The 15,934-nt window shown below is 39.3% G+C and overlaps 1 protein-coding gene across 5 annotated transcripts in view; it reads right to left on the reverse strand.

Annotated features, from left to right (window-relative positions):
* Window positions 1–15,934, reverse strand: part of LOC133549596 (protein unc-79 homolog) — a 142,790-nt gene that overhangs the window by 24,298 nt on the left and 102,558 nt on the right. For 3 of the 5 annotated variants that reach the window (XM_061895168.1, XM_061895167.1, XM_061895169.1), the window contains exons 34-42: window positions 15,487–15,603; window positions 15,306–15,408; window positions 9,575–9,715; window positions 9,416–9,454; window positions 9,201–9,313; window positions 9,046–9,131; window positions 8,508–8,681; window positions 8,168–8,236; window positions 7,980–8,090 (exon numbers count right to left, since the gene is read on the reverse strand). In XM_061895168.1, coding sequence (XP_061751152.1) covers window positions 7,980–8,090; window positions 8,168–8,236; window positions 8,508–8,681; window positions 9,046–9,131; window positions 9,201–9,313; window positions 9,416–9,454; window positions 9,575–9,715; window positions 15,306–15,408; window positions 15,487–15,603 — 953 coding nt within the window. The other 2 variants (XM_061895170.1, XR_009806119.1) reach the window with 2 other exon arrangements.

The following is a 15,934-nucleotide window of genomic DNA, read 5'->3' on the forward strand; positions in this document are numbered from 1 at the left end:
AAAACTACAGTAGTACCTCAACTTAAGTTCAACTAGTTCTGTGACAAAGCTCTTAACTCAAAACACTTGAATGTCAAGTCAACATCTCCCACTGAAATTAATTGAAAGCAATTGGTGCTTGACCCCCAAAACAGCACTCATTTAAGAAAAAACTAACTTTTCGATTAAAAAAAAATACCTTACAAAAATAATATAATCAAATGTATTACAAACAACCACAGTACTTTATGAAGTAATGTAATAATGTACATATACCTTGGACAGTAGACTTCTATGTTATTTCCTTCCAGCTGCACAACATCAGCAGCTTCTTCATTGTTTTGTGTATAAATGTCTGCCATGCACAATTTATCCTAAAATTATTGGCTGGCATCATCGTCTCATTCTTCCCCAGTATGGTGCAGACAAACTTCTCAAAGTCTGCAACACGCTCTGTCAGGTTTTTGATTATATTTTAAACTTTTAAAACAAAGTTGTGTCAATGTCCAGCAATAAGCTAATGCTAGTGAGTAAGACAGGATGTTTTGAGTGGATGTTACAGGGTTGATTGTGGCATCTGCTACACCAACTAATCGCAGGGATGCTTGCAACTGAAATTTATGCTTGCAACTTGAAGCACAACAGTTAGCCAAGGGAGCTCTTATCTCATAACACTCTCAGGTTAGTGCACTCTTAAATTGAGGTACCATCGTATTCTAGTTGTTTGTAGTACATTCTGTTGTATTGTTTTTCACACAGTATTTCTTATCTAGAAGATAGTTTTCATTTTCAAAATGCATGTTGGATTTTAAAATGGTGCTGTTGTATGGGCCTGTGAGCCATGAGTTTGAGAACACTAATACTTCATGTTGGTTGAACTAGTGTTTAATAACAGCGCCCTCATGTGGCGTATTTTTCTAGTAATAATAGCACATGCAACACAGTCGGAGTGCATGTTTTGCCAAGTGTTCACCCTTTTGTGTTGAACAGTTCAGGAGGAGAAGAATAAATAAGAAATAAACTACTACAAAGGCCATTCCACGGAATTACTGCCATTAAAATTCTCAAGAAATACATATAGGTGCGCAATAAAATTACCTGTAAAAAATACTTTTAAAAATGTTTTTAAAAAAAGCAAAGTGATGATCTGATTACATATGTGTTAAAAAAAAATTAAATACCTCAAACACTGGAAAATAGCATCTGTTGCCTTTCCAAAAGATTGACTTTACCCTGGAAAATAATAATTGAAAGCATTCAGAAATGTTATACGTTTTTTTTTTTGGTTTTTTTATGGAAAAAAAAAGTGCCAACATGGCACTGCCATATTTATAATTTATATAAATGTTTTTATTAAATTTGACAGGTATTACAATTTATAATAAAACAGTAATCACATTGTCCCTGTTTTTTCCCACCCACTTCCGATAACAATAACCCAACACATACCCCATACACACAATTCTCCTACGTGCTAATAAGGATGCAAAGGCGATACTATCCTTAAATGTTCTCCTTATTTGGGGATCTGATACCGTACCAAAAATAGCCATTTCTGCACATGGTGTCAGATTTAAATCCAAAGCCAGAGCAAGGTGTTTGAAAATAGTTGTCTAATAATCCAGCAAATGGGGACAAGACCAAAACATGTGCGTCATGTTTGCGGGTGACATGTGACATCTGTTACAAGTATCCGAGGTATTGGGGTATATTTTGGACAGTTTGAAATTAGTGAAATAGATACGGTGGACAACCTTGAATTGTATTAAATTAAGCCTTGAACAGGATGTACTGTTGTTAATTTAGGTTAAGGCAGAATCCCAATCTCCATCATCTATAGATCTGCCAAGCTCTTCTTCCCAATTCCCTCTGATTTTATCAAGAGACGCTTTACCAAACTGGGACATTAAGATGTTGATTTTGGAGATTAGGCCTTTCTGATTTGTGGGAATATCTTAAATTGAGTCACTTAGCGAATTAGGTGGAGTATTAGGGAAAGAGAGACTATTCTATTTAACAAAATTACGAAACTGAAAGTATCGAAATAGGTGAGATTTTGGTAGGTCCAATTTTTCACACAGTTCACTGAAACTAGCAAAGATATCACCAATATATAAGTCTTTTAGCCTGCTAAGGCTTGACTGCTTCCATAGAGAAAACGCTACATCTGTGCTAGGAGGGAGGAAGAGGTCGTTATCATGAATGGGGCTATGGTTGGATAAGGCCTGCAGGCTGAAAGTATTTCTAAATTGAGACCAGATTATAAGGGTAGAAATGACAATTGGACTACAAGTAAATTGGGATGGTCGATAAGGTAATTTTGATGTAAGCGGATCCAAGAGAGAGGTAGAACAGGAACTAGCTTCAGATTTGCACAAGATTAATTCAGGTTTTTGGATCCAGAGAGTCACTTTGTGTATGTTAGCTGTCCAATAGTAGGGTTTTAGATTAGGGAGTAATAAACCACCTACGGACCTATGCCTTTGCAGGAACTCTCTCCTAATCCTGGGAGTCTTGCCTTTCCATATAAAGGATGAAATTAGTTTGTTTATTATGCAAAAAAAGGAATTGGGTAAAAAGATAGGCAAACATTGAAACAGATACAAAAATCGAGGAAGGATATTAATTTTGACGCAGTTCACCCTGCCAGCTATAGTTATGTTTAAATCTAGAAGAAAGGCATGTTAGATGTTAAAATGGTGCTGTTGTATGGGCCTGTGAGCCATGAGTTTGAGAACACTAATACTTCATGTCGGTTGAACTAGTGTTTAATAACAGCGCCCTCATCTGGCGTATTTTTCTAGTAATAATAGCACATGCAACACAGTCGGAGTGCATGTTTTGCCAAGTGTTCACCCTTTTGTGTTGAACAGTTCAGGAGGAGAAGAATAAACTTTAAAAAAACTACTACAAAGGCCATTCCACGGAATTACTGCCATTAACGTTCTCAAGAAATACATATAGGTGCGCGATAAAATTACCCCTAAAAAATACTTAAACATTTTTTTTTTTTTTAAAAGCAAAGTGATGATCTGATTACATATGTCTTTAAAAAAATTAAATACCTCAAACACTGGAAAATAGCATGTGTTGCCTTTCCAAAAGATTGACTTTACCCTGGAAAAAAATAATTGAAATCATTCAGAAATGTTATATGTTTTACGTATTTGTGTTACTATCTACAGTTTTCTTATTTTCTTTAAGAAAAAAAGAAATTGTGGTGTCCCTGGGTTTGCACTCAGTCCTGTTACCATAACACTTACCCGTTTAGAAAGATTTAAATAATAAATATATATATATATATATATATATATATATATATATATATACATATACATATATATATATGTATATATATATATATATATATATATATATATATATATATATATATATATATATATATATATATATATATATATATATATATATATATATATATATATATATATATATATATAATTATACAAACTCCGTTTCCATATGAGTTCGGAAATTGTGTTAGATGTAAATATAAACGGAATACAATGATTTGCAAGTCATTTTCAACCCATATTTAGTTAAATATGTTACAAAGACAACATATTTGTTGTTCAAACTGATAAACATTTATTTTTTTTGCAAATAATCATTAACTTTAGAATTTGATGCCAGCAACACGTGACAAAGAAGTTTGGAAAGGTGGCAATATGTACTGATAAAATTGAGGAATGCTCATCAAACCCTTATATGGAACATCCCACAGGTGTGCAGGCTAATTGGGAACAACTGGGTGCCATGATTGGGTATAAAAGCAGCTTCCATGAAATGGTAAGTAATTCACAAACAAGGATGGAGTGAGGTTCACCAATTTGTAAGCAAATTGTCGAACAGTTTTAGAACAACATTTGTCAACGAGCTATTGCAAGTAATTTAGGGATTTTACCATCTACTGTCCGTAAAATCATCAAAAAGTTCAGAGAATCTGGAGAAATCACTGCACGTAAGCGATGATATTACGGACTTTTGATCCCTCAGGCGGTACTGCTTCAAAAACCGACATCGGTGTGTAAATGATATCACCACATGGGCCCAGGAACACCTCATACAACCACTGTCAGTAACTACAGTTGGTCGCTACATCTTTAAATTCAAGGTAAAACTTTACTATGCAAAGTCAAACCCATTTATCAACAATATCCTGAAACGCTGCCGGCTTGGCTGGGCCCGAGCTCACCTAAGATGGACTGATGCAAAGTGGAAAGGTGTTCTGTGGTCTGACGAGTCCACATTTCAAATTATATTTGGAAACAAAGGACGTGGTGTCCTCCAGAACAAAGAGGAAAATAACCATTCGCATTGATATAGGCGCAAAGTTCAAAAGCCAGCATCTGTGATGGTATGGGGATGTATTAGTGCCCAAGGCATGGGTAACTTACACATCTGTGAAGGCACCATTAATGCTGAAAGGTCCATACAAGTTTTGGAGCAACATATGTTGTCATTTGAGCAACGTTATCATGGACGCCTCTATTTTTTTCATCAAGACAAGTGATACAACAGCGTGGCTTCGTAAAAAAAGAGTGTGGGTACTTTCCTGGCCCGCCTGCAGTCCAGACCTGTCTCCCATCGAAAATGTTTGGCGCATTATGAAGCGTAAAATACGACAGCAGAGACCCCGGAATGTTGAACGACTGAAGCTTTACATAAAACAAGAATGGGAAAGAATTCCACTTTCAAAGCTTCAACAATTATTTTCATCAGTTCCCAAACGTTTATTGAGTGTTGTTTAAAGAAAAGGTGATGTAACACAGTGGTGAACATGCCCTTTCCCAACTACTGTGGCACGTGTTGCAGCCATGAAATTCTAAGTTAATTGTTATTTGCAAAAAAAAGTTTAGGAGTTTGAACATCAAATATCTTGTCTCTGTAGTGCATTCAATTGAATATGGGTTGAAAAGGATTTGCAAATCATTGTATTCCATTTGTATTTACATCTAACTCAATTTCCCTACTCATATGGAAAGGGGGTTTGTATTATTCTACTGTAGTAGTTCTCAAACTTAATAACCAACATTAAAAAATAGTAGTGTAGTAGGCCTAAGTATTCATTAAAAAGGTTTAATTTAACAACTACACTTAATATTTTTGGCTACTGTAAGCCCGTGAAGTAGGGATAAAGCTAACCACAAAAAGTTTATTCTGTCCTTCCAGAGAAGCAGAAACTGAAAAACTTGGTCTTATGTTGATAAACAAGTTTAAGTTTTACTCCAAGCAGCAATACAACAATAACATCATCCCTGGCGAGCATGTTACAACATCTGGGGTAATATAACACAGTTTGAATACTTAATTAAGTGATTATTTGCTGTAGCACTAAATGGAGCCCATGTATCACTAGTGGCACAGCCATCTATAGAAAAAGTATGGACAACACGGTTTAAGACGATCTCCTAAATGATTGGTCAAAAGCCCCTCACGTGACTGCACGGCGCCATGTTGGATACCATTTTGGAGCTGCTGCTAAGCAACACAGAACTTCCTCATTAGACACTTATTTTAATTGAAGAGTGTTTTGCCGTGTAAACATTCCCTATTGTGTGGCCTCGCGACGCTCCACTTGCCTAAAATGCGGGAAGCATTTGTATCTTAACGAAAAAAAATATTAATAGGTAAGCCGGGAAGGCTGGAGTGCCAATGAGTGACAACAGTCATTTGTGCAAGTTAAGCAAACATACAAACACATGAGAAATGTGGTATATATCTCACTACAAGTAACAGTGAAATAATACACTTTGCATGACAAAATTTAGCTTCAAAATTGCCCCCTTTTCTTCACCTATAATCCAACTGTGAAGTGAATTATATTTATATAGCGCTTTTCTCTAGTGACTCAAAGCGCTTTACATAGTGAAACCCAATATCTAAGTTACATTTAAACCAGTGTGGGTGGCACTGGGAGCAGGTGGGTAAGTGTCTTGCCCAAAGACACAACGACAGTGACTAGGATGGCGGAAGTGGGAATCGAACCTGCAACCCCCAAGTTGCTGGCACGACCACTCTACCAACCGAGCTATACCGCCCAAATAATACATATTGCAGTAAGAAGCAGGATGAGTTTAGTATTCAAGTATAGTGATGATAACACCAGGAAGCTATGCAGACTCACCACAGCAAAATAAATTAAAAATATTCCAAAAACCAAAAGTAAAAGCACAGGCATAGTGCAGTGATTACAACTAATAAGTGAAGTGAATTATTTTTTATATAGCGCTTATTCTCTTGTGACTCAAAGCGCTTTACAGAATGAAACCCAATATCAAATTTTTACATTTAAACTAGTGTGGGTAGCACTGGGAGCAGGTGGGTAAAGTGTCTTGCTCAAGGACACAATGGCAGTGACTAGGATGGCGGAAGTGGGGATCGAACCTGCAACCCTCAAGTTGCTGGCACGGCTGCTCTACCAACCGAGTTATACCGCTCATACATTGGATGCAGACACCGCAATGTACATACTTCACACCAAAGTCATCATTTCAGTTTAAAAATCACGGTTCTAATGTATATTGACTATAATTATAAATTTTATGTTTAACATTTCTTTCCTTCTTCCAAACGACATACCGTATTTTACAGACCACACTGCCAATAAGCGGGTCTATTCAGTTCTATTTTCATACAAAAGGTGCACCTGATTATAAGGCGCATTAAAGAGGTTATATTATGATTTTTTTTCCTACGTTTAAAACACTTCCTTGTAGTCTACATAACATGTAATGGTGGTTATTTGGTCAAATTGTTGCATAAATTATGTTTAACAGACCATCTTCAAACCGCTTTCTGACCTTCTCTGCAGGATGCGCCATTTTGTAGGCGGCCTTATTGACGTGCCTCTACTTTGACAGCGTTTTCTACCCGTCACTTGTAGTTTTTATCGTTTTCATTGCGAGTCTACTAAAAAATTTAAGTTAGAACTACGTTGTAATAAAAATGGTAACAGTGGAGGATGAATGCACCACAAGAAGAATACAGAGGAAAAAAAGAAGCTTATTGACTACGGCGCAGACTACAATGGCAGGCACACGCACATGTTTGAGATTTATACAGATCCCAAATACACATCAGCAGGAACCAATAGGTAAGAAAAGTTGGTTTTGCTAAAATAAGTCGAAACAAAACGCTAGATAATTTCCCTCCTACTAGGGGCCGTTTTAGGGCCCTTCTACACACACCATAATAATAGCCGTATGTTGAAGCACGTCTGACTACGATAGCCGTAATGCCACGGCAATACATCAAGCGGTGCGGCGTCGTAGCTTACCAAAGTCGTACTAACACATTTTGACAGATTTTTGAGCGCTGTGTGTAATGTTCTATATTCTCAATGAAACATCAAAGTTTTGGCCTGGCTTGTGAATGTCATTGATTGAAGAGGTGTCAACCTGCAGCCCACACATTTTCCTTATGTGTGACTGCCATCTACTGGTCAAATTCAGCATTAGACCATGTAACAAACAAAATTGGTAAACGCAACCAGAATTAATCCGTATATTGGGGCACGATTTTTGAGAAAAGTAAAGGCTTTTAAGTGTGCCGTATTGGTTCGAAAAATACTTGAATTAATTGTTTTATTTTCAAAATACTTTTTTGGTAAATCAATGTAATGTGCTTAGTGTGTACATGGTGTTAGCAAAAATACCATGTGGCTATTGTTCATGTATTTGCTCGTTCCATCCATCCATCCATCCCCTTTCGGGGTCGCTGTGGATGATGAGCGGTAGGCTGCCTAAAAATTCACTTTTGTCATTTTGCACTTGTTACTAAAATCAGTCAGTTTGGCTTGGGAACCTTACAAAAACATAACAAAGTTGCCTGATATGGGCAAACATACATGTTGGGTAGCTCAATACCAGATTTAAAGTTAAAACGACTGTTGAGAGTGCAACTAAAGCAAATGGCATGGACTTGCGTGTAAATATATTGTGAATGTTAAATGGAGGTATGAATATAGCCAAGAGTACCTTGTTAAAAGCTTTGTAACACAATCCACACAGCTCCACCAAGTAGGAGAGGCTGAAGATGCCATACTGGATGACAAAGCTCAGCAGCTTGGAGAAAGGCTCCAGGAGACTCTGTAGGACACATGAGATTAGATGTTAAAGGTCAGGATTTGTATAAATTAGCTTCCCAAAATCTTCTCTGGGCTTACCCGAGTTGCATTTGTGGTTGGAATTTTCAGTAGGCAAATTATAATCCTCAGACTGGAATCCATGGGGCACTGAGGGACAGACAAATTGAAGAGTTTTCTAAGTACAAAAGTTTGTGCAACTATTCCTCACACTGGAACAACTACATGTGCATGAATAAAATGATCAGAGACACTTTAATTTGACCTCCAAGGTCAACAGCGGCGGAGTCAAATCAATGAGAATCTCCAGATTCAGTCCCATTAAACCTGACAAGGGCACTGCTCCATGCTTTCTCCCTGAGCAATAATCACATCAAAGCATATCAGGCGCAAACTAAGTGAGCGGCGGCGTCAATAATACCTTCAGAGGGAGCACAAAGGGCAGTTTAGTAAGGAAGGCCTGGAACTGGTTGCAGATGGTGGTCCACAGGTTGCTTGGAGAGTCCATGGGGAGTGCCTCCATGAAGGTGGCGATGTTGTCCAGGCAGTGGAGCATTGTGCCACCTGCTGGGAGACTCTTTTTGTTGTTCAGGCCCTAGAGGGGAGTGCACATACAGCATAAATGGGTTATGTAACGGTCATTCTAAGCAAAGAGATATTTCCATTTAAGTGATCATTCAGTAGTGATCAATCACAATGCTCATAATAACGAGGCCAGCGGATTTAGGACACCGAAGCGCAGATAAATGCTCACGTGGGCAGCCGCCTCGCTGCTCATGTGTAACAGTCCAACAATAACAACAGTCATCTGGTGCAGTTGTGCATGGTAATAAGGCAGGGCGTTCCTGATGATTTCTTCTTTAAGATCAGCTTATGTTGCTTGGCTGGGGACAAACAATCCCTTTGCTTTGACAAGAGCGCCTCCTGCTGGTAAGAAGACAAACAAGGCGAAAACTCACCTCCAGCAGCATGTTGAGGGCAGCAACAGAACTCAACTCATTGAAATCTATCAGCGACAAGGCAAGCGTCCGTAGGAAACTTCCGTCTGTAAAGTAGAGAAGAGGTTGTCAGTAAATGTAAATCTGAGGTTTCATAGAGAGAACTCGGAGCTGACCTTTAATGTTGCTTTGGAAGAGCTGTGGCAAGATGCCATTAGGAGCCAGCTGGTGGAACATGCAGCGGAGGAACTGCTTAGCCACACCTGCAACATTCCCTGGGATCAACATACTGCAAAACATCATATGGAGGGAGGCACATTAATTATTACACGCAATATCTATAAAAGTGGATATCTGTGCATTTCTCCGGCGTGAAAGCTTCATGACATACCTCTCTGCTTGTCCGGAAAAATTAGCGCTGGAAGCCAACCTGAGAGAAGCAGTGGGTTAGGAATCCAGTGTCCAGGATTTGAATCATGCATGAGTTGTGAGGGTTACTATTATGAAACTGCATGGATGTAGGTAGCAGGGAGGCCGGGCTCATGTATACCTGCCCACAGACTGCATGATGTCCAGAAGCATAGGAGCAGCCAAATCAGGGCTGAGGTGGATGAACATGGAAAGAACCACCACCGCCAGGCCAAGAGTCTCTTCGTCATATTCCTCCAGGACTGCCGCGCAGTCGCGACACCTAAAGATAGAAACATAGTAGGTACTAGATCAGCATTTTTGCTAGTATAATACATCCAGATTAATATATCTCATCAGATTGTATATGTTGTGCTTTTGTAGGAGGTAAAAAGAGAGTTACAGTGGATCCAGAGAGTACTAATACCCTTTGTCACCGTTCTACAGTACAACAAAGCTGATATGCAGACTATTTTGTATTCTTTAAATAACTTGTAATCATATCTACTGTCATTTGAATCCTAAATAAATGATTAGGGTGCTTTATGCATTTGATGTGAAAACATCTGTTCATTTAAGTAATTTCCTGTGAGAAATAGGTCTTGTAGAATATAGCAGAGGCCCTAAGCAAAATTGTATCTTGGAGCCTGCTTGCTACAATTAAAAACGTTTTTCACAATTTTTAATTGATGTGAAACAATTTTTATGCCTTTTTTTTAATTAAAACTTGATTTTAATTTAATGCATGTTGTCTGGTGAAAACATATCATTGGAAAAAAAATTGTTCCATAACTACTTTTGTAGTGGAACAATATCTCGTCCAATTTCTATACCGCCAATCAACATTAGGGTCGCTGGTAAGCTCAAGCTTATCTGAACAGAATTGGGGTGAGAGGCAGGGAACACCCAAAACTGAACTCCAGCCAATGGCAGGGCACATATAAACAAACTCCTCGTCCAGTGGTTCTTAACCTGGGTTCGATCGAACCCCTGGGGTTCGGTGAGTCGGCCTCAGGGGTTCGGCGGGGCCTCCGCCGCGGAGGTCAAGACACATTCGACTCATCATGTAAATAAAAACGTCTCCCTATCGCCATACTATGGATACCCCCAAACAATGTTCCCTCCAATTTTCCCTCTGATTCACAGGTGTGTAATTTGTTTTTCAAACTTTGTTTGTTCTTTGAACAAGATGATGTTCATGCACGGTTCATTTTGTGGACCATTAAAAAAAACAAAAAAACATATAACTTTGTCTTGAATTTGAGAAAAAAAAAACATTTTATTTTTCGCGAAAGAAGGGTATTTGAAACTGGCGGGGTCCGATACATCTAACAAGGTTAAGAACCACTGTCCTAGTCACGTTTGCAGTCACACAAATTTATAGTCTCTATTTACCTAACATTCATATTATTGAAATGTGGGAGGAGTCCAGAGTACCTGGAGAAAACCAACGCACGCACAGGGGTAGCATGCAAACTCCACACAGAGATGCCCAAACCCAGATCTTCTGACTGTGGGGCCTAAATGCTCACCACCAGGTCACCATGCATCATTAACATCATTAAAACATACATTTTTCTTAAATGCTCACAACTCTCTTTCGACCAAGATTCGACTCAGTACCATTGTGTTTAAAGACGTGCACTAATGTAAGTTTTGATTGATTGATTGATACTTTTATTAGTAGATTGCACAGTACAGTACATATTCCGTACAATTGACCACTAAATGGTAACACCCGAATAAGTTTTTCAACTTGTTTAAGTCGGGGTCCACGTTAATCAATTCATGGTACAAATATATACTATCAACATAATACAGTCATCACACAAGTTAATCATCATAGTATATAAATTGAATTATTTACATTATTTACAATCCGGAGGGTGGGATGAGGAGCTTTGGTTGATATCAGAACTTCAGTCATCAACAATTGCATCAACAGAGAAATGTGGACATTGAAACAGTGTAGGTCTTACAGTAGGATATGTACAGCCAGCAGAGAACATAGTGAGTTCAGATAGCATAAGAACAAGTATATACATTAGAAGTACATTAGAGTTGTTTATAATCCGGGGAGATGGGATGTGAATGGAGGAGGGTATTAGTAAAGTGTTGAAGTTGCCTGGAGGTGTTGTTTTAGAGCGGTTTTGAAGGAATATAGAGATGCACTTACTTTTACACCTGTTGGGAGTGCATTCCACATTGATGTGGCATAGAAAGAGAATGAGTTAAGACCTTTGTTAGATCGAAATCTGGGTTTAACGTGGTTTGTGGAGCTCCCCCTGGTGTTGTGGTTATGGCGGTCATTTACATTAAGGAAGTAGTTTGACATGTACTTCGGTATCAAGGAGGTGTAGCGGATTTTATAGACTAGGCTCAGTGCAAGTTGTTTTACTCTGTCCTCCACCCTGAGCCAGCCCACTTTGGAGAAGTGGGTTGGATTGAGGTGTGATCTGGGGTGGAGGTCTAAAAGTAACCGGATTAGCTTATTCTGGGATGTTTGGAGTCTAGATTTGAGGGTTTTGGAGGTGCTGGGGTACCAGGAGGTGCAAGCGTAATCGAAGAAGGGTTGAATGAGAGTTCCCGCTAGAATCCTCAAGGTGCTTTTGTTGACCAGAGAGGAGATTCTGTAGAGGAATCTCATTCTTTGGTTGACCTTTTTGATCACCTTGGTTGCCATTTTATCACAGGAAAGATTAGCCTCTAGAATGGAACCTAGGTAGGTGATCTCATCCTTCCTGGTAATAACAATGTCACCCACTTTTATAGTGAAGTCACTGACCTTCTTAAGTTTGATATGGGACCCAAATAGGATGGATTCCGTTTTACCTAAGTGTATGGATAGCTTGTTGTCAGCGAGCCAGGTGCAAATATTGAGGAGTTCAGCACTGAGGATTTGTTCCACCTGTGACTTGTCCTTGCCGGATACCAGCAGGGCAGAGTCATCCGCAAACAGGAACAATTCACAGTGGCATGCTGATGGCATGTCATTCACGTATATTAGGAACAGTAAAGGTCCTAGTATACTCCCCTGAGGGACTCCACAGCTTACTGAGAGGGGAGGGGACATGGTGCCGTTCACCTCTACCACCTGTTTCCTCCCCTCCAAGTAAGATTGCATCCAGCTTGATGAGGTTTCGTCGAATCCGATTGCTCGGAGCTTATCCAACAGTATAGCATGGTTAACGGTGTCAAAGGCCTTCTGAATATCCAGCATGACCATGCCGCAGTATTTTCCCGCGTCCACCTCATGTTTGATGTGGTCGGTCAGATAGAGAAGGCATGTGTCAGTGGAGTGGTTAGTTCTGAAGCCGGATTGGAATTTGTACATTAGTTTATTAGTAGCAAGGTATCTATCAACCTGTTCATAAACTATTTTCTCCATTACTTTCGAAATGGAACTGAGAATAGAAACAGGTCGGTAGTTACCAGGTTCTAATTTGCTTCCTTTTTTATAAAGGGGGGTTACTCTTGCTATCTTGTATTCTAATCACTGATGGAGCAGGATGTGGTTACTTGCAGTAAAGTCGGACGTTTTTACATTCACACCAAGCAGGGTTTGCGTTAGGAGAGGGTTGGCCCTGAGTTGAAGTTGCATTGATAAGTTAGCTAAAATGTAGTAATAATTGCATATTATCTGATGGTGTGTTCTCATTTGTCATGGTGGTTTGGTTAAAACAGTGATTCTCCAACGGTGGTACGTGTACTACGCACTCATCAGAGTCGTGTATAGAGAGAGTGTGGTCAACTCGGTTTCAAAGTTGGGACCAAACATGGCACCCTGTAGTCACGTGAGGGGCTTTTGACCAATCAGAGAGAGTATGGCCAGATGGACAAACGCCCCTCATGTGACTACAGGGCGCCATGTTTGGTCCCAACTTTGAGACCGAGTTGACCCTACTCCACTAATGATGTATGAGCTCCATTTAGTGGTACACCAAATCATCACTTGATTACTGTTACTGTTCAACCTGTGTGTAATGTTATATTGGCCAAAAATATTACATATACTTGGAATATACTTGGTACTTGGAAAAAAAGTTTGAGAACCAATGGGTTGGAACAAAGTATGATTTGTTTGCTTTGCTAATGTGGTTCGTTTGGTCACGTGGGTCTGTGAGAAGACAATTTACTTGAGCTCACACGTGAGCATGTGCTACATAGACCAAAGACATGAGCCAGTGTCAAAATGGTAGCAAAAAGGATGCAAAATAAGAAAATGAGTTAAAAAAGCTGTCTCTTTGCTGTGCTCTCTTCCTCTGTGTTTGTGACAACGGCACTTGTTAAAAGTATATCTTAGAAGGTTTTTAAGTGACCTAAGATGGTTAACATAGTGGAATATAACAATAAAATGTGTATTCAACCCAGCTGACAGCATTTTGGTTTGGAATATTTGAGTCGTGTCAAAAATATGGCACCAATCTCGCATTTACTTTATGTATATATATTTTCCATACTACGTACTGCGCAGCCTTTGGTCCCATGAAAAAAAAACAATGTGAATGCTACAGCAACCACATCAAAGTGTGCATCAAGTATTTTGTGTAATTTGTGGTGTACTTCAGAGTACCAAACCACAACTGCTAATGGTACCACAATGATGATGCATTAACAATTACTCTCAAATACCAGTTTGTCTCTCTTTCTTCCTTCGGAGTTCGTGCTTACAAAGTCGCTGGATGGTGTCTTTTAATGTGTATTTGCAAGCCCCACGTGAGAAGTATCTCAAAAGGGACCTAAAATGAATTGTGTCTGTTAAACAATGATCAAGTGACAAATTATAGGATTCATGTGTTTGTGGGGTTTTGCAATCTGGCTACATCATTAACATCAGAGCTAGATGGATGTACTTATTTAAACATTTAGTTAAAACTCACAGCTAGGGAGAACAGAGTCAGGTCATGACATAAATGCTGGTAAAAGCAGTTCTTTCATGCATTCTCTGAATCAATCGGTTAGTGTGCAGGTGTACTTAATGTTGTGACACGGTGAATCTATATAATGTTTATGAAGTTTATTTCAACCGTGTCCAGAAAAAAAATTAATAGCGGTGATGACTTCAAGATATATTGTTAAGGAGTGTATAAATGGGTTATACTTGTATTGCGCTTTTCTACCTTCAAGGTACTTAGAGCGCTTTGACACTATTTCCACATTCACCCATTCACACACACATTCACACACTGATGGTGGGAGCTGCCATGCAAGGCCCTGACCACGACCCATCAGGAGCAAGGGTGAAGTGTCTTACTCGAGGACACAACGGACGTGACGAGGTTGGTAGAAGGTTGGTATTGACCAGGAACCCTCAGGTTGCTGGCACGGCCACTCTCCCAACTGCGCCACGCCGTGGACATTTTCAAAAGATTAATGATGATACTTTTGGAGAGGGTATGGTTTAACTTGCAATCTGGGAACTTTGAGCTTCTAGAATCAAAAATATCGCAGACAGAGTTAAAAAAAACGGGTTACAAAAGTGACTGTGGAGCTAAATATATTTAAAATTTAAACTAAAGCATATCCAATATATATTATCTGGACCAGGTATTCTCAAACTGTCGTATGGGTACCATTTGGTGCGGGTGCTCTCTCTAGTGTTACGCTACAGAATTGTTTTAATTAAATATTCAAACACTGTTCACTCCATGTGCAATGTTACACTGGCCAAAATTTTTATTTAAATATCCTTTTTAATGACTGCTCAGGTCTACTATGCTACTGTATTTAAATGTTGGTCGTTATGGTGGTACTTGGTCAAACAAAGTTTGAGAACCACTGATCTAGACCACAAGGAGTATTTAAATCATAGGTCCTTTAAGATTATTTTTGTTGTAATTTGGCGCATCAGAAATTCAACTGATTTCCTTCACCTGTCAGACATTAAGGTCGGCTGCTCATCAATGAACTCCTCGGGTGCAGGAACAAACATGCTGACTGTGCTCGGTGCAGAGAGCAGACTGGTCTTTGTTGGACCTACATTACAGGGAAAGACCATTCATTGAGGTAAATTCCATTTTTGTTGCTTCAGCAAAGAATCAATGACTGACTAACCTGTGTCCCAGGTGCTGATGTTATGCGGTGCGCTGGATTGATGCTCCAGCTGCCGCTTCATCAGCTGGCTCATGGTCAGCGCCCCCAGGGAGCCTCGCTTCACTTGACGGTACTGAGCTGTAAGGTCACACAGGGACAAAAACTTAAAGAGGTTGGTATTCCTGTTTGAGGAACTATGGAGGAAAATGATGTGTGAGGTCACAGAGAAAAATATGTTTCAAGAATAAAGAGTGAAACAGATGGTCAATATAAAAAAATACGCCATTAGCTATTTTTGTCCATCCATCTATTTTTTACCGCTAATTCCCTTTAGGGTCGCGGTGGGCGCTGGTACCTATCTCAGCTACAATTGGGCGGAAGGCGATATACACCCTGGACAAGTCACCACCTCATCGCAGGGCCAACAAAGATAGACAGACAACATTCACACTCACATTCACACACTAGA

This window comes from Nerophis ophidion, linkage group LG03 (assembly GCF_033978795.1).
Source record: "Nerophis ophidion isolate RoL-2023_Sa linkage group LG03, RoL_Noph_v1.0, whole genome shotgun sequence".
Classification (NCBI taxonomy): Eukaryota; Metazoa; Chordata; class Actinopteri; order Syngnathiformes; family Syngnathidae; genus Nerophis; species Nerophis ophidion.